The following is a 19554-nucleotide window of genomic DNA, read 5'->3' as shown; positions in this document are numbered from 1 at the left end:
CCGGGTCGCGCAGCCTGTCATGGCGGCGCCCAGTGGGCCGGAGGCGGCGGCGGCCCCTGGGAGGAGGCCGCCGTTCGGGAGCCGCTTCCTGACCGACCCGAGCCGACTCTTCCAGCACAACGCCTGGTGAGGCGACCCCCGCCCCGGGGGAAACGACCCCCCTTTCTGCGAGCAGCCTCCCCCCGCCCGGCGGGCACCGACCCCCACCCCCGAGGGGCACCGATCCCCTCCTCTGCACGCTCGCGCTGCCTCCCCCAGTCCTGGGGGGTCACCGACACCCCCCCGCGTGCAGCCTCCCCCAACCCCGGGGGCTTCCGTGCAGACCGTCCCGCCCCGGGGGAACCGAGCCCCCCCCCCCCCCCCTTCCGTGCAGACCGTCCCGCCCCGGGGGAGCTGAGCCTCCCCGACTGGAACTGTTCTTTCTCTGCATCTGCACAGCCCTTCATCCTCCTCACTTGGTGATCCAGTTTTGGATTATATGACTCAAAGTCGCTTCATAAATGTAAATGGTCAATTTCCTTTTTCCAGCAGTGAGGCATTCTTAGGGCTCTACTGTTCTGTTTCTTTACGTCTTTTGTCTCTATCAAATAGTAATGAAAGAATAACCCATTTTAGGGCCTGAAAAATTCTGCTAGGCCCCTATATTCTTCTTTGTCCTGTCTCCTTCGCATCATCTTGCTTCGCTCTTTTTAAATGATCATTTGCTTTAATGCCTGTGCAGCTGTGTATGTACATTGAAACTGTCAACATGTTCTTAACATCTGAAAGTTTCCCTGTATCCAGTTCTATCTCTAGGGTATTCATGCATATTGTTCAATATTAAATCTGTGTACGAATTAAAGCTATTTTAGTACATGTCAGGTGAGTCGTCTGCTTTGTCAACAAAGGGTGCCTATTAGTGTGAAATGTGATAGTGATTTTGTGTCGTGGATTTGTGTCCATTAAAACTGGATGGGCATCCAAAACCATTCACATACACCTCTGAACAGCCATCACATGTTGATCAGCTTTAGATCACTACCTAACTGGCCCAGATTTGAATTGGAGACCTACATATGAAAACCCTATTATTACCAATTCAGTGAGCCGTCTAATTCCCTCCCTTTGTTTGCTTATTAAGAGTGTTTTTGGTTCTTAATTTATCAGACACTGAAATGCTGTTACACTGCCCAGCAGCTTTCTCTTTTTTTCCCCAGTCTTAACCTTCCTAGCTAAGTAGCTCATTTTATTTTTCCCAACAGGGATAATGTAGAATGGTCTGAAGAGCAGGAAGCCAGTGCAAGGAACAAAGTTCAAGAGAACAGCAGGCAGCTTGTTCCACAAGACAAACAAGGTACTTCTAGATGCCACTGTATTTCTTACAAATCTTGACGTGTCAATACAATAGCTGACAATTCTAGCCAAAAACAAAGATTCACCTTCATTTATTCCCCCAACATTTGTTCCAAAACGGCTGATTTTAATCAGACTCAGGGTCTGTTTAGTATAAGGCAAGGGGCTGATTCTGTTCTGCCTTCATGGCTGTCTATCTCTCTAGCAGCTTAATGACTTCTAACATTTTACCTTCAAGTTCCTTGTATGACGTTATGCTGCTTGTGAAATAAGCTGTGTCTTTCGCCTATTAAGCTATAGGCAGTATTAGGGGTGCCCATATTTATCTGCATTAAGTTAATGGTAATAGTTGAAACAGACTAAGAAAAATGTTAGTTTATCTCCTGCATTGACTGTTTGGCACCAAATCATAGAATCTTAGGATTGGAAGGGATCTCATGAGGTCATCTAGTCCAATCCCTTGCACTTAAGACAGGATCAAGCATTATCTAGACCATCCCTGACAGGTGTCTGTCCAACCTATTCTTAAACATCTCCAATGACAGAGATTCCACAGCCTCCCTAGGCAATTTATTCCAGTGCTTAATTACCTTGTTAGGAAGTTATTCCTAATGTCCCATCTAAACTGCCCTTGCTTCAATTTAAGCCCATTGCCTCTTGTCCTATCCTCAAAGATTAACCAGAACAATTTTTCTCCCTCCTTCTTGTAACAATCTTTTACATACTTGAAGGCTGTTATGTCCCCCCTCAGTCTTCTCTTCTCCAGCCTAAACAACCCCAGTTTATTCAATCTTCCCTCATAGGTCATGTTTTCTAGACCTTTAATCATTTTTGTTGTTCTTCTCTGGACTTCCTCCAATTTCTCCACATCTTTCCTGAAATGTGCACCCAGAACTGGACACAATAGTCTAGTTGAGGCCTAATCACTGTGGTACTAAAGTTCTAAGCTGTTTCTTTCAAATTCCCTTCACTTGCTCAGACCTTGGTGCAGGAAATATTGGCGTATCCGTCACTTAAACTCACAGTAGTTATAAATCTGAATCAAGCTGGAGAAGCCTAGCTCTGCAGCTGATGTTTTGGTTAAAGCTGCTCTAAAGTTCACCCAGCCCCTTTCCTCTCCTGCTCTGAGATCTCATTCTACTTTACAAAAGATAGCGAAAGTGTCCTGCTGTCCTCTACTAGATTTGGTTGATGTTACTTGTTATATCCCACCTCACGCTTGGATGTAGCTAAATAGGAATAGTCTATGTTGGTATTTCTACAGTAGACTGCTCCTGGGTATTAAGCTGGACCTTCTTCTTTAATTAAAAGTAAAGGGGCATGAGTCTATTACATCTGTAAGGCAAAAACTTTTGTATTCTTGTGGCTGATTTTGTAAGCAAGTAGTTTTTAAGTGAGGTGAAACTTGGGGGTATGCAGGACCAATCAGACTCCTGAAAGGGGTACAGTAGTCTGGAAAGGTTGAGAGCCACTGATTTTAGGTCATTAGAATGTAGATCGCTGAGTTGAAATCCTGCCAAGACACCAAGGTTAGCATCCCCTACGTGTATGAAAATGTCGTGGAATTTTATTAGCACCTCGTGTTTTCTCATCTGAAAGATGGCACCACTAGCACTGTACTTCCTTGCCTCCACATTAAGGCATTGGTTCCATGGAGCTCAGGAAAACCCGCCAGCTACTGAATCAACATTACTACTTCCTCTGCAACTTGAGTGGTCTTTGAACGTCTCCCGTGTAAACACTGAATGGGCTTGACCCTGCTTAGCTTGAGATCTGATCGGATCACAGCATGAGGTGCTATGGCTGCAGATATTAAAATCTCTCTTGACTTGGTCCTGAGGTCATGGCTCTTTACAAGGCCCTTATAACCGAGATAAAGTTAGAGGGATTATTTTTATATTTAGTAGTTTTTCAGGATAAATCCTGCTAAAAATACACCCAGAACTGACTTATCAATTCTTTGCCAAAACTATTTTTTTCTCCCTTGCCCAAGCCTTCTTTTAGACTGAGACTGCATTTCTCCCCAGACATTTCCAGCCTTTTTTTCTTTATCCTCCTTCAGACCTCTCTTAAACAGCTAGGGAGATTCCAGCTTAATTTTCTGTGTTGATGGCTGGCTCACGAGTAACTCCAATTTTAATGGATGTCCCCTTTTCCCTGCTTAAGCCTTCTGTCCTTGGTGGGTGGTAGAGAAATAGAGTGAGAGCTGTAGAAGAGGGTGAGTAATCATAATCGTAGGTGAATTTTCTGAGTTCAGTAAATAACAAGTCACTGTCCAAAGTTGTTTAAGGGCTTGCAGGTTGTTGAAATGCAGCTGGAGTCTGTGGCCCTCGGCCATAACACTTACCAGTTGATTAGTAGCATAAGGGCACTGAAATTAGTTATCTCTTCCCAGCACAATAGGCCAGGACTGCTCATGCCAAAACCTCACTTGAGAGAGAGGCTCACCACATTTGGAAGATGCTAATCAGTTCCTCATGCTGAGTCCATTTCCCAAGAGAGGAAGCAGCTCCAAGAACGGTATTAGGTATCTGAAATCTGTGCAGTCATGTCATGGAAATTTTCAGGCCATTTCTGATCCCATTAGAAACTCACTCAATCACCTCCATTCCACATCTGCAACAGAGGGGAGTTCTTCCTGCTCTTGCTCGCTATTGTGTTACTCATCTTATGAAATCAATCCAGGAGGTCTGAGAGATTAGAATCTGCGAGGGATAACACTCCCCACTAAGGTTTCTTGGGTGCATGGGGGGAGCAGACATTTCCCTTGGTGGTCTTTTCCTCAGAAATGTAATCTCAGAAATGTCTGATGCTCTAAATAGCACAAAACACTGAAAAATAAAATACCGGGAGCAGTCCTGTACTGGTAGTCAGACTAAGTTATAAGGATGTTTCTAATTTCACACAATTTCAAAGCACGCTACAAATACTAGCTAAGCCTTGCATAGCTTCTGTGAGGTAGATAAGTCCTATCCCATTTTTCAGATGGAAAGCTAAAAGGCCTGATCCCAAAATATACTAAGCACCTTCATCTCTCATTGACTTCACTGGGAATAGGAGGTGCTCTGTACTTCTCAGGGGTGAAGCCCTAAATGACTTTCCTCAGGTCCCAGAGAGAGTCAGTGGAAGAGATAGGGAATAGGACCCAGAGGTTCTTTATCCGTTCTCTACAAATAGAAAAGGCCTATCTCAGTGCCGTGAAATCAAGCTAGAAAGGCAGACAACTTCTTTCACAAACACCTTCCTTTTTTATTCCTAATGAGGTAGCATGGTGTCATAGCTGGGGAGAGGGCTGATCGCTCCGCATGCGAGGCAATCCGACTCAAATCAGGATGCTCCTCAATGAATAACCCTAATTCTTAAATAAGTTGCTAAATACAACATGGAGCTTGTGACCCCTGTTTGATTAAACTGATTACAAGCTAAGAACTTTGACTTGTCTTCTGTTGACCTTTCTTCTGTGTCTTTGCTTACAGATGAATATGAGCTCAATGCTAATGAATACTGGAATGATTTCTATAAAATCCATGAAAATGGCTTCTTCAAGGACAGACACTGGCTGTTCACTGAATTTCCTGAACTGGCACCAAACCAGAACCTAAGTCAATCTGAGGCTTCTGCATACAAAGATGGTAGCACTAGAAAACCCATAAATACCGGGCTGGGGAGCTGTGAAAATGGTCTTTGTTCATTGGAAACCAGAACACAAGAGCATCATCAATTGGACTTGATGAAAGACCGTAATAATATTATCAACAGACTCGACGCAGATGGAGAAGCAATACTGAAGTTGGGTGACCTGAAACTAAGTGATGGTGACTTCCCAGGATCCTCTGCCACTTACCGTATACTAGAGGTAACTTCAGTGAATGAGAGAAACAGCATCTTTCCCAAGTGAATCAAGCTTGCCATCAGAATCTTTGTTCATGAAGGTGACAGACTTCAAACTAACAGGTCGTCATGTACAACCTCACCAAGTCCTACAGTGCAACACAACTTTACATACAGAACCAACCGTCTTTCTTACAAATCTATCCCAAAGCTCTTTACAGAAATGAATAATAGGAGGGAAGCTGTAATATAGGCCAGGAGAGAGCTTCATTTTCAGCTGAAATTTGATATGAGCGAAAGATTCAGGAAGGCTGCTACAGAGGAGAAGGCCCTTGTACCAGCAGTAATGAGACTGAGCAAAGACAGAATAGACATAGTGACAGAGTTTGAGGCCAGAAGGGACCACCGGATCATCTCATTTGACAGCCCACCCCCACCAATATTTCACAGGCCACTAGCATTACCCAGCACCTTTACAATAAACCCAACAACCAAAATTAGACCAAAGTATTACAGCCCACGGGAGACTAAACTATTATGTGCCACAGGCAGAGAATAGGCTTGCCCAAGACCTCTGCGATGGCAGAGAAGTGATTAAGTGAGATATGCCCAGATAATCCTGACAAGTGACTTGTACCCACATGCTGCAGGGGAAAGCGAACCCCCCCCCCCCCCCCCCGCAGCAAGCGGGGTGTTGGGGGGATAGAGAGAGGACCATAGCTGTGAGATGGACTGGAGCAGCTCAGTAGAGGGTGTTAAAAACATAGAGGAAAACTTTGAACTGAATTAAGCCTGTTGGGTTTTGGTTCAGATGGGTCTTTGTGACCAACTAGTTCCCAAAGGGATCAGTATCTGACTGTCCCGCACTGAGGCCTTCTGAGATTCAAAAGGCAAGTTATTACTATCTGATGTTAAAGTAACCAGCTGAGGTCTCAACATGCATTCTCGTTGTGTAAAGAGCTGGTTTGTTAACCGTGTTCCGGAAGCTTCCCTCTGTCCCTGAGTTCTGCTCCTGAGTCTGTCTGACTTGAGTGACACAAAACTCTGAAAACTGTATTGCAGACCAAAAAAACCCTACGCAGTACAGCTAAGGAATTCTCAGGTAGTTGTGAGGTCTCAAAATGGTGATGCATAAGGGGTATCAACAGCATTCCTAGAACAGATTATAGAACTCATCGGCTAATAAACTATTAAAGCTGAAATATTTGTGCTGAGTTTGCCCACACAAAATGTCACTGTGGATGATCAATCATCATATATCTGTGGGTGGTTCCATTGAAGAGTTGCGTTAATAGCAGCGGCCGGCCACCTGTTCTGTTGGAGCCCTGTTCTCCCAGAGGTGAGTCAGCATAAACAGCTTTGCAGCTCTCTGCAGGATCCTAGCACCTAAAACCCCGTTAGAGGCAACTTTCCGTACTATGAAACCATCTCTGCTTTTATACCCCACCCGTATGCTTTCTGCACCCGCCGGCATTTCCAACAGCCAATAGTACATTCCATTCTGCTTACTTCAGTCCTTCCACAGAAGTCCCTAAACATTCAGGAACAAAAGCCGCGGAACTAAATTGTATGGCTTCTCTTCTCTTCAAATGAAGGTGAGGGGTAAGGGGCAGTAGCACTGCAGGCCCAGTTATAACTAGGGATAGTAGGAGAGCCATCTAGAAAGGGAGACTGAAATAATAGGGTGCAGCTAGAACAGAAAGAAAAAGAGAGCAAAGCAAATGTCCTCCTCCTCCCCCACCCTTCCTCATTGTCTCTGTATGGAAATGAAACTGACTAACCTCTGGCCTTTGAGGCTGCCTGGGTGACTCATACTGGTTGTTATGCTTGCAATTCCAGCAATAATAACTTTCAAGAATATCCGTGATCCACACAATCTGCCAGACTGTTGGTAGAATTAGGTAACTAGTTTGGTGGCTTCCTGTGGATGCTCGGCTGCAGGGCCTGATCCTGAAAGGTGCTGAGCATCTTCATCTCTTATTAATGGGCATTGCAGGTGTTTGTTGCTGTTTGGGATTGGTCCCCCGTAGGTTGCTGGAAGATCATTTTGTGGCTGGAGGGTGATGCTTTGTAACAGCTGCTAAGTGCAGACTAGAAAGCAGGTGTCAGTGAGGAAAGCAGGACAGGTGTGTAACTGGCTGCTCTGTTTCTGCAGGTTGGCTGTGGTGCTGGAAATACGGTCTTCCCAATCTTGCAAACCAACAAGTAAGCAGCTCTGATTATTTACTACTTGTAGAGGACAAAATTAATCACTGGAAAGGATGTTGTGCTCCGCTCTTTTTTTTAAAACGCATAGACCCATTGCATATAAAAGAGGCTAAACACAAACACACCCACTTGTCAGTTCTGTCCACTCACCTTTGAATGATTGAATTGTGGTTAAAAGGTTGCTGAGAGTCCACAGGATGCATTTGGTGGTCATGAAATTCTGCACATCCACTCATCTGTGGCTTTCAAAGTACTCTACAGACAAGCTTCCCAATCTCTGTTTTCCCTCCTTTCCCCCAACATTGTAAGCATCATTGTACAGATGGGGATGACGGAAGCACAGAGGCGCTAAGTAACTCATCCAAGACCACACAGCAAGTCATTGGTAGAGATGCGGATAAAGCCCAGTGCTCCTAATTCCCAGCTGCGTGCTCTCACCGTTAGACCCACTTCTTCCCTAAAATTTACTTTGCAAGTTGAATTGATTTTAAATCAACAATTTTAATCCTGATTTAAATCAGCAAGCACCTTGATTTAAGTCAACGATTTTGATCTTGTTTTGCGTTTGTACTTTAGTTCTTTTCCTAATGAAAGGTTGCTTCTCATTGGCTGGTAACCATTAAAACGTTGATTTGCTAAACTAAATATAGCCTTTACGCTAAATTTGGTACTGCTTGTTGCTCACCAGGAGGATACACTATCTCAATACACATTTATTTAAGTAATTATATAGCTTAATTTACATTATTCAGATTCTTAATTTTTAACTTTTTTTATTATGTTAAAAAATTGTGAATGATGCATTTCTTTTTTACTAGATGAAGATTAATTTAGATGGAAACTGGAATTCAATTAAAATGCACAAAACCAGCATTTTAAAATGTGTGTTCATTGCTTAAATACAACTACCGTAAATGTGGTGGATACATAAGAAAAAAGATTAACAACACATGTTTAGTATTGAAAACTAACTGATTTATTAAACAAATGAAGTATTGTGTGTAGTTAGTGAATTGAACTGATTGTTTCTGGTCACCATTTCTTTCAAGATTTTAGAGCTAGTAGTTTTCATCCTCTTACGCCTCGTTTTTATTCACAGAGTGGGCATTGAAAAAGCAGGAAAATTTTGTTTTATTTTTCCAATCGATTTCTCAACTTTGAATGAACTCGTCATTGAACTGAAATAGTTGAATAAATTGAAATGAAGAAAATATTGGCTCTGCTTCTGCCATGCGGGCAGGGGACTGGACTCGATGACCTCTCGAGGTCCCTTCCAGTCCTAGAATCTATGAATCTATAAGAAACTACTGTTGTCAAAAGATAGTTTGGCACTTCGACAAAATCTGTTACAGGTGCTTAGCCAGTGACTGCCCTACCAGTTCAGTGCTTTGATTTTCTTTAAAACTTTGGCAGCAAACATGTAGTGCCTGAATATTTTTGACTTAAATTATTTTAATAGATTATAGTAAGTGTAGGTATTAATGTAGGTTGTCATAATTTCAAATTTAATTTTAAATACGTTTATTTTTAAAAAGAAAAATATATTTAGATTAAAAATCCAGGTTTTTTTATGGTTAATTTTTATCCACCCTGAGAACCATATGGGGCACGTGACTGTTTCCTGTTTCTTTTGCATTTATTTCAGTGATCCGGGACTCTTCGTTTATTGCTGTGATTTTTCCAGCACAGCTGTGGATCTTGTCCAGGTAAACTAAATATTGTGTAAGTTCTAGATGAAGTCACAGCTAGGTGGAGGCAGCTGAACCTGTGCGGCATTTGCAAAGATCTACAATTAGCACTGCCTTCGTTAGTTCAGTTCTGCTGGCAGCTTGATATTTAGCTAGAACTGGATACTGCCTCTCAGTGTAAGTAGATTGGGGGATCTGGCCATTGGAGGCTGCAAGAAGGAAGGGAACAGGATTAAATTTTTTTTTTTCAATAAAAAGGCAGTTTGACAATGGTTCTGGAGAAGTAAGTCTGCTTTCCCGTCTCCTGTTATCAGCATCATTTTTTCTAGACCAGATGCTGTTTAATTGGGCAACTGCTGAAGTTTTGAAATCTTTAAAACTCTTTCTTACAGCCTCAGTCAATTAATATTATTCTTGATTCACTTGCATCATTGATGTAACCACAGGTCTGGAAGTAGCATTTAATGGCTGCTGCACAGGCAGCTGGTGCGATGTCAAGGTGGATGCTGACTTTGTTGTTTGGGGCAAGGGTTGACTTTGGCTAAGGAATAGCAGGTATAAACAAACCAATCTGTTTAGAATGGAGTTTGGAAAACTTAGCTAGAGTGTTAAATTTACCAGGCCGTTTGATATGAGAGATCATGAGGGGGGAGAAGGATAGCAGCAAGGGGCATCTGCTCCAGTATGACTATTGGTGCCCCCCACCTTCCCAAGCAGCCACAGAGTGAAACTGACCAGAGTCTCCATTGTCATTGGGAGCTGGGGTTGTTCCACATCTCTGTAAAACAGTCCCCTTCTGTTTAGGAATCTAAATATGGTTTTAAGAGCCTGGCATTAGATATCCTGGTTTGAAATGTTTAACCTAAGGGCCCAGTGCTACCCTACTGAAATCAGTAGGAGTTTTACCATTGATTTCAGTGGATCAGGTTTAGGCCTTGACTCTCTGTGCTGCTATAAAGGGGAGAATTCCAGCTTCATGGTATAAATCACCCATTTCTAGCCTTGATCGTTTGTGAGAGGTTTGACCTTAAAGCTGTCGCTGATCCCACAGTCTGGCACTGCTTTTTTTGCCAGTAGTGAAGGACTGAATAGAATGAGTCCAGAACTCTCTTATAACTCTGCCGTATCTACTTAATAATTTTCCATAGTTCCCCTCCACTTCCCTTTCTCTAATATTCTAATGATAATAGCTGTACACACAGGGGTTATTCTGAGATGGACTCAAGGCCTCTGGGGGTATGTCTACGCTGCAGCAAAGGGCATGCCTCCCAGCCCGGATATACAGACTCATGCTAACTCCGCTCGAACTAGTGTGCTTACAAATAACATGTGGCCATTGCGGTGTGGGCGGTGGTTCAGGCTAGCTGGTCAGGCAGGCTTGGACTTGGATGGCTACCCCGAGCCATCGCCCATGCCACAGTGTCCACACTGCTATTTTTAGCACACTAGCTTGAGTGGAGCTAGTGCGAGTCTATCCTGGGCTAGGAGGCACTAACCCAACCGCAGTGTAGACATACCCTGGCTCTTCCAGCTTTTCCACGTGAAAGTGAAATGGAGACTGTGCAGCCAGGTAGCGTGGGTATTTGTGTCTGACAGTGTCTGTATCCTCTTTTAATTGCAGACCAATGCAGAGTATGACTCTTCTCGCTGTTTTGCCTTCGTTCATGACCTGTGCAAGGACCAAAGCCCATACCCAATGCCAGAGGAGAGTCTTGACATCGTTATTCTCATCTTTGTCCTATCAGCTCTTCTCCCAGAAAAGTAAGTCGGCCTCCACTACAGCACCAGCAATTCACTGTAATGAAAGGAGAAAAGGCTGCACATGACTAACGCAGTCAAAGCTCCTTCATGGGGGATATTAAAGTGATATTGTCAGGTTAAAAATTCTATAGTGAAATAATCCTTACCTGTGTTACTGAACTCTAAATTTAACCTAGTGTACTCATCACCCTGTGCTCTTTGTATACTTTGTCCAAGTGGAATGAAATGCACAATGAACAAGCAGTAGGGTCAATTTCACTTTTTGGATTTGCCACCTTAGAGCAGTGCTCCAAAGTCTGGGCTGCAATTGCTACTAGGGAATGTCTGAATCCAAGTAAACTATTCCCATGGACTTTTGTTGCTCCTGAAATGGCTTCTATTAATATTAAGTTTTATAAAACTTCATTTTATTTACATGCCTAGATTTTGGTCCTAAATTCTCCAGGCAGTGTCATTTTTACAGATGAGCACAGAGCTCACGGGCAGTGTCCCCATTAACACTGTGCTCACTTTGCTCATCTGTAAAAAGGGGTGCAGCATAATATTTTACCTATCTCACAGGAGTGTTGAGGTGGAGAGCTAGCTATCTGACCTATGTTCAGAATACATCAGTTGTATGTCGTGCATCTCATGGCAGGACAGAGAGACACTTGGTGATAGTAGGAGTTCAAAGAGGATTTCTTCTTCTGATCTCTGGTCACAAACCAACCCTGTGGCTCTTTTGGCTTTCATTCTATGGGAGTGACTAGCCCAGCATGTGCTGCTGAATGTCCCCACACAGGGTGTCCCAAGTTTGGCCTGGAAAGTACAGTCATGGAAGAGACTGCTGACTGCACTACATAGTAGCGATCATAGTAATGCTTTGTAAAATTGGAATGCTTGCCAGATAGTAACATGGTGTGAAGGTAAATGCAGTTTACAAACCAGTATGTACTTAAATAATTACCCACTGTCCATTGTGCGGCTAGCATTCAAGAACCTTTTCTGAGGTGACTAATCAGGAAGCCCGAGTAGCCAGCGCGATGTCATCCGCATACACTAGAAAACTTATTTCAAGGCACAGCAGTTAAAGCCAAATGCCTAGAAAACAATGGTCTCATCTTCCCATCTGAACTATATCCAGGCCAAGAAAACATTAAACATCAATTTCTGTGGGTTACCATTGATGCACAGTCATCATCCATGGTACCTGGGGATAACCCTGGACTGCGCGTTCAGCTTCCGTCGCCACCTTGAACAAACCAAAAGGAAAACAAAGGCCAGGGTCAACATCATACAGAAGCTTGCAGGACCATCTGGGGGGAGCGATGCCCACATGCCCCAAATATCGACACTAGCTCTGGTCCATTCTGCAGTGGAATACTGTGCCGCAGTTTGGAGCGGAATCCCCCCCACCATTTTAGTGGACACTGAAATTAATGCCGCTCTTCGCGTAATTAGTGGTACCCTCACATCAACACCACATCCATGGCTATCAGGACTGGCTAACACATTGAGCCAGCAAATACCCAACGAGATGCTGCGACAGTTATGGAGTACATAAAGATCATGGCAAATACCCCACTACCACTCCACCCTGACCTAGAACAGCCGCCTCGCCACCAACTAAAATCAAAAATATCCTTTTGGTCTCGTGCCACAGCCTTCTTGCAGACGACGGTCTGAAGCCTGGGCGGCTGCAGATGTACCAAACAAAAATCTAATTGACAAACCAGCTGTGCAAGTGCCGAGCTTCTCCTCCCCACAGTGCATATGGACAGCTCTAAACCATATCCACACCCGATGTGGAAGATGTGCATAATTACTCCGTAGGTGGAAAGCGAGGGAATTGCTGAAATGTGACTGTGGCATGGTGCAAACTGTCGGACACATTCTGGACGATTGCCCAATCCAAGCTTATCCTGGAGGTGTCGCAGCCATGCCCATGGCCGCCACCCCCTCTGCTCTGGGCTGAATAAGAGACCCGAAGAGCCAACTGTAGTCATGCCTTTGCTTTCACTGTTCCACTATCGCCATACGGAAGAAGACGAGGCTGACTGTGTAGCTACATTGTCTGTATGTAACAGAGAAGCTGCTTGTGGTTAATAAACACATTCTGATGGGTGGGCACTGCTCAGTGGCACTCATGGACTGTCTTTGAGTTCTGTGTTTCTACAACAGAGTCCTGGTCTGTGACTGGGGCTCCAAGACGCCATGATAGTACAACAAACAAACAATGAGTGGGTCTGTAATTGTGCACCCCTGGGATAACCTTCTCCGCTGGCGGCTGACCCCTAGCATGGCACCTCTTTGAATTGTTCAGGCTCTCTTGGCTAGGTCTCATCGAGCCAGAGCATATGGAGATATGACTAGCCAAGCCTGGGGATGGCTGAATACACTGAGATGGATTGGCCTCTCGTGACATCTGGCAGTTTCAGTGGGGGTGTGATTCACTCTTCTGAAGTGGGAGGGCTCTGCTCCCAAAAGACTGGGAAGTCCTGCCTTGCACTGTAAGTATCCATGCCAACCTGTGTTTTCTGAACTAGCTAGAAACCCCTGAGAGCAGGGTTATAACAAAGATGCTGTACACCTGGGTGCCTTACAGCTTAGGCCCGCGTTAAAGAGCTGCTAAGCACCAACAGCGTCCGCTGAAGTCCACGGTGGCTGCAGGCGCTCAGCACGTCTGAAAATCAGGCCCAAGTTGCCGCAGGTTAGGCACTCACGGAAATTTCATGGATACGTTCATAGATTCTAAGGCCAGAAGGGGCCGTTATTATTACCTGGTCTGACTTCCTATAACACACAGGCCAGAGTGCCTTGCCCAGTAATTGCTGTATCAAGCCCATGACATGTGGTTGAGCTGTATAGCATATCCTTTAGAAAGACCTCCAGCCTTGACCTTTAAGACGTCAAGTGATGGAGGATCCACCACGTCTGGATGTCCATTGTTCCAGTGGTTAACTGCCGTCACTGTTAGAAATGTTTGCCTTATTTCTAGTCTGATTTTTGTCTAGCAGCTAGGATTCCTGCCCAAACTCTCACAGGAAATCTATGCAGAACCATGGATAGCACTTGAAGATCCTGTGTTAAAATCACGTGACCACTTCCTCTCATGTGATGCCATCTTACAAAGACTGTCAGATAAACAAAGTTATGGCCTACAAGTCCGCGTGTATAGATGCAATCCAGTTTACTGGGACAGCTGCTGACAAAACCACAGCAATCTTCATATTCTCCACTGTAAACCCGCCCTTTTAAGAACCTTAAGTCAACTGAGCTGTTTAAAATGAGAATTTTTCACTCGAGTCATAAGTTGTAAATAAAAGTCTAAACATAAAGGAACGCTGTCTCTTTGGTAAGCTCAACTCATTCTAATGATCTGAGGGATGAAGGAAGCAAGCGTAACTTTGAAGGCTGTTGAATTTTCCTAATTTGCCCTTTTCCCAGGATGCAGCGCGTCATAAACAGACTGAGCCGGCTTCTGAAACCAGGAGGAATGATTCTGTTACGAGATTATGGTCGTTATGACCTGGCGCAGCTTCGGTTTAAGAAAGGTATTTCCTCCTTCCGCACTGGAACCCTTGCCACATCAGGGATGGGTGATGTGAGAGTGTCTGCAGGGAGGCTGCCGTGTCTAGGAGACAGGCTGATAACTTCCCCTTCGGCACAGAGTGCAGTAGGGGGCGGGGATTGCCATCTGGTTTCTTGTGCAGCTGATTGGCTGATTTAAAATAAGTTAAGTGGGTAATACTATCCGAACAACTCTTGCCCCCAGGTCGGTGTCTGTCCGATAACTTCTATGTGAGAGGCGATGGGACCAGAGTTTACTTCTTTACACAAGGTAGGAGATTAGATCTTGTATTCCCGACCTTCTCACCTTCCTCATTCCTATGTGTGGGGAAATTCTGCAAATCCCCCAGAGGCGAGCAGCGGACTCAGACATACCCTCTCCGGACCGGGCTGAAACGTTAGAGGTTTGTCAGTTGCATGGAGAGCTGGGCCTGTTGATCATTGTGAAATATGGCTCAGTGCGTTCCTTCATGTAGCGGAGAATCCTTCCCCATCTGCCTCACGTGAAGAGGGCCCTCTCGCAATGGAACTAGTGTGCTTGCTGCACGGGGGGGTGGGAGGGAAAGAGGGGAGGGGAGCAGAATTTGAGGAGGTGTGGGGAGGGGCATTCCCTGGATACTGTTGCGTGAGGGTGTAGCCAGAGGGGCCAGCACTCTGAGGATCCTCTCTTCTGCCTCCCCCAATGTGGGGGCACTAAAGACTATTCTGGCTACTGAGCTGGGGTAGCCTCAGCAGAACAACTGTGCGGCTGCATCCTGGGGCTTGTTCTCTTCTCCACCCGTCACCCCCTGCCCTCCAAACCCCCAGCCAGGTTAGTGATATCGGGCACCTCTATCCTACTGCTGGTAATCATTAGTCAGGTCTAAAATGATCAGTGTATGTAGGGCAGTGGTACAACTGCAATGAGCTGATCAGGTCACTGCACGGGCGTATAGGTTACAGCTCAATCGTTCTAAAATGGGTGTTTGGAAAGGAAGAAAATGGCTGTCTGGCAAAGGTTTCAGCATGGCAGGTATGGGATAAAAGAGCACAAGCTGGGACTTGTTAGCCCTTTGCTACAGAAACACTGTAAAATCACATGCTCCCAGAGCTGCAGTTACGCTGGGTCTCTCCCCAGCACTACTAGGTCTCTGGCTTTACATGCAGCCAGAGCATCGGGGCACCCTGGTACAAAATGCACCATCCCGCCTATCGCTTGTGTTTGGACTACTTGGCTATAGCATTGTTCAGGCTTGGAGGGCACTCGATGTCTTGATCAGCCCCACCTTGATGTGGCTTTTCTGGGATGTTTTTGGATGAATGACCACAATCCATATCAGTAGAGCCCTACCAAATTCACAGCCATGAAATACGCGTCACGGACCATGAAATCTGGCCTCCCCCCGTGAAATCTGGTCTTTTGGGAGCTTTTACCCTATACTGTGCTGATTTCACAGGGCAGAAAGGGGTCCTGACCCAAAAGGGAGTTACAGGGTGGGTCACAAGGTTATTTTAGGGGGGTCGTGGTATTACCACCCTGACTTCGGCACTGTCTTCAGAACTGGGTGGCCGGAGAGCGGTGGCTATTGGCCAGGTGCCCAGCTCTGAAGGCGGTGCCCTGCCTGCAGCAGCATAGAAGTATGGGTGGCAATGCCATACCATGCCAACCTTACTTCTGCGCTGCTGCCTTCAGAGCTGGGCGGCTGGAGAGTGGCGGCTGCTGACCGAGGGCCCAGCACTGCAGGCAGCAGCACAGAAGTAAGGGTGGCAATACCATGCCATGCCATCCTGACTTCTGCGCTGCTGCTGGCGGCGGCTCTGCCTTCAGAGCTGGGCTCCCGGCCAGCAGCCGCCGCTCTCCAGCTGCCCGGCTCTGAGGGCAGCTACAGCCAGCATTAGCACAGAAGTAAGAGTAGAAGTACCAACCCCCCTCCCCCCACAATAACCTTGCGATCCTCCCACAACTCCTTTTTGGGGGTCAGGACCCCTACAATTACAACACCGTGAAATTTCAGATTTCAATAGCCGAAACCATGACATGTACTGTTTTAAAAATCCTATGACCATGAAATTGATCGAAATGGACTGTGAATTTGGTAGGGCCCTATATATCAGACATACAGGACTGTAAGCTTAACCCTAGAGCATTACAGCATGGGCCTGATCCTGTAGGGTGCTGCGTGACCTCCACTCCCAGGGACTTTGGGATTTGAAGGTATTTAGCATCTTTATCAAGCCCCTTGAAAAACACATTCCCGTCTCAACTATCCCTAATCTTGGAAAGTCCGTCCCCTCAGGCATTCATGGATGGACAATGCCTACCCCTTCATTCTAGGGTTGCTGCTGTCTTCCCTTCCTCCTCCCCCTTGCTCTCTGTGATGCCGATTGTCCAAGCACTTCTCTTCCCCTTCAGTAGAGCAGAACATGTACCCCAAGGTCGGTGTTAACTCTTGCCACGAGATGATCACAAGGGTTGGCAGACTGTAGAGATCTTGACACATCCAAAGCCAGGTATCATGTGGTCCTTTCATTTGACTGTGGAATCAAAAGCACTGGATTTTTCCAGCACTTCCTTGAACCTTCAAAGGAATCTTTTGGCCCCCACTTAGAGCAGTTTAGCTTACAACAAGCAAGCGTTGATCAAATTAATGCTTCTGCTATCTTAACCGCCTCCTCCCCACTCCTCCTAGATGAATTGGATGCTCTTTTCACCACGGCCGGGTTGGAAAAAGTCCAGAATCTGGTCGATCGGCGCCTGCAGGTGAACCGAGGGAAACAAGTGACGATGCATCGAGTGTGGATCCAGTGTAAATACCGCAAGCCCTTCCCTGCAGGACATAAGGAGAATGGGCACATTCATTAGCAAGGCATGTCTATCACATGTGCTGTATTTGGACTTGCTGGGACTCTCCTCCTGTGCAGCGTGTGGCACTGAGCAGACTTGTCATGTCATGCTGAATTCTGATGCCTCCTGCAATGACCGGACTAGTCGTAAGTTCACCTGCTTTGTGTGCAAGCTGGAGCTATGCTGAGGACAACTCCACGACAATACCTAGTTACTAGTCTTTGTTTTTAAAATTAAGGGTGACTAACAATTTAGCTAAGAAACGGGCACTCACTGTCTCTTGTTGAGCCTGAGCAAAATGAGTAACGAGTCCTCTGTCTTCCGAGTGTCTGCAGGAAAAGGAACAGGAGTTTGGACCTTATCTTCAGGTTTTGCAGTTTGCAGGACAGTGGGGTTCATTTCAGCCATCCACTCCACCCACCCCAGCTCCTCCTGCCCCATCACCTTTTTGTCACTCGCTGCTCCGGGTATTGAAAACCAAAGTCACATGACTTGCAAATCAGCTACAGCGAGGGGTGGGTTGCCCTAACAGGTTTTAAAAGTCAGGCTGGCTAGTGAGTGCAGATTCATTCCAGGCCCTGTGCAAGCTCACAGAGAGAGAATCACCTTCCATCCTCCGTAAGGTAATCAACTGACTCAGTGTGGTGGACGGTGTCTCGTAGTTAACTTACTGGAAGCCTACCACAAGGTTCAAAAGCTATCCTTGTGTTCCACACCTTTGGGAGCCAGTTTTTTTTTTTACTCTGGGGAATCTGTTTTAAATAGAGTGCGAGGATACAGAACTGATTTGCGATCAACTTTGCCAGCCATGGTTTACACCACTACTTACGTCTTTCCAAGCAAGCTAGTGTGCTGTGCTGTACTGCAGCTGATCTGCGCTGAGGAGATCCAGGTTCAAGTCAGTCAAGCATGGAGCAAAAATAGCATGTTGTGATCGGTGTCAAAGTACAGACCAGAACAGACAATCATTTCTGATTGTGGATTTTCACATGTATAGAGTGGAGAAGGTGGGGGAAATTCCATCAAGCCTATGTTTAATTATCAGGATAGGAAGACGATGACCAGGTTTGTGGGGGGAAATGGGATTGGCTAGGTGTGGGAGGGGAGAGACTGGAGGGGATTTGGGATGCTTCCGAGTAGCTGCTGACTTGTGACTCTCCTTCTCTCCATCTACCTTCCACCACAACCTTCTTTTCCCCTAGTGCCTACCCCTCTCAAGATCTCTATGTTGGAGAGAACCCAGCCTGACACCTTCCTAATGACTTGTTTTGGCTGACATTGCTGGGGGGAGAGGGGCCAGGGCTGTGCCTATGCAATCTAGTGCACCTAACATGCCATTCCATTCACAGCACGTATATTTTGATGGTGAGATGATCATGGGCTAAGAGTATCTACACAGGAAGGAGATGTCAGCTCGTAAGGGGCTGTTTCATCTCGCTGACAAAGACATAACAAGAACCTATGCCTGGAAGGGTGAAAGGGGAAGTAAAGAGAGAAGAATTTGCTCCTGTCCCTTAGAAATCAATGGGAGCTTTGTCATTGAGAGTAGAAGTCAATAGGAGCTTTGTCATTGAGACAGGACTGGGCCCATTGGCTTGACTCATGCTGGGAGAGCCCTCAGGCATCGTGGTGACATCTCCTGTCACCGTTGTCATGTTTAGGAGCCGGCCCTGTTGATTCATGACACTGCCACCACACAGCCATCCTGTCCCTCTGCAATTGTCATTCCTAATTCCGTAGGGTGATGTGTTCCAAGGCTGAGTACAGGTGCAAAGGTGACCCAGCAAGTCCCTTGGAGCCTCCCTTTGAGTGCCGTGCATGCTGATGCTATTTTCATGTTTAAAGTCAGACTCCAAAACAGTTCTTTGCGAATACCTGATTAATGCTTGAGAGAACAGCTGGAAGAAAAGTTCTTGTTAAAGGTGCTACAATCCTGCTCCTTCAGTTCAGGGTTGAGAGAACTTTCAAACCACATGGATGGAGGAGGAAAAGACCAGACTCAAAATGCCTACTATTTCTAAGGCAAAAAAACATATGGAGAAGGCATCTTTCCTTCACAGATATTTAGGCTTGGCAGGATTCAATTTTTATTTTTTTATCATTTAGATGGATATTGATATTGAATTTTATGCATTTTTATCAATTTTCACAGTTGTGGGAAACTATGGGGGGGAAGACAATAGCAATTTAATGACCGTAGGTGTTAAGATTCAAAAAATTAAAGCTTTATAACTGTTAAAACACAAATTATCAACCTCGCATATCAAAATATACCAAGTAAACACCCTTAAGTCAAACCCTAAGTTCTCACGCAGCATTTTTCTTACTTTGTCTACCTGTAAATTTCAGTTTGTGTGTGTG

At 45.5% G+C, this 19554-nt stretch overlaps 1 protein-coding gene across 1 annotated transcript; it reads left to right on the top strand.

Moving 5' to 3' along the window:
• Positions 1 to 19554, top strand: METTL2A (methyltransferase like 2A). The gene is made up of 9 exons (XM_026654760.2): positions 1 to 126; positions 1242 to 1333; positions 4809 to 5188; positions 7319 to 7368; positions 9017 to 9077; positions 10681 to 10820; positions 14247 to 14353; positions 14575 to 14640; positions 17039 to 19554. Exons 1-9 carry the CDS (start codon positions 20 to 22, stop codon positions 17209 to 17211), a joined length of 1176 nt encoding a protein of 391 aa, XP_026510545.1. The 5' UTR covers positions 1 to 19; the 3' UTR covers positions 17212 to 19554.

Source organism: Terrapene carolina, unplaced genomic scaffold (assembly GCF_002925995.2).
Source record: "Terrapene carolina triunguis isolate 2854851 unplaced genomic scaffold, T_m_triunguis-2.0 Scaffold193, whole genome shotgun sequence".
Classification (NCBI taxonomy): domain Eukaryota; kingdom Metazoa; phylum Chordata; order Testudines; family Emydidae; genus Terrapene; species Terrapene triunguis.
Note: the sequence above shows the minus strand (reverse complement) of the source record. Positions and strands in the feature narration are given on the sequence as shown.

Coding starts and splice junctions, on each gene's coding strand:
- METTL2A (XM_026654760.2), top strand. CDS start 20: ATGGCGGCGCCCAGTGGGCCGGAGGCGGCGGCGGCCCCTGGGAGGAGG. Junction 5,189..7,318: donor CCACTTACCGTATACTAGAG/GTAACTTCAGTG, acceptor CTGTTTCTGCAG/GTTGGCTGTGGTGCTGGAAA. Junction 9,078..10,680: donor CAGCTGTGGATCTTGTCCAG/GTAAACTAAATA, acceptor TTTTAATTGCAG/ACCAATGCAGAGTATGACTC.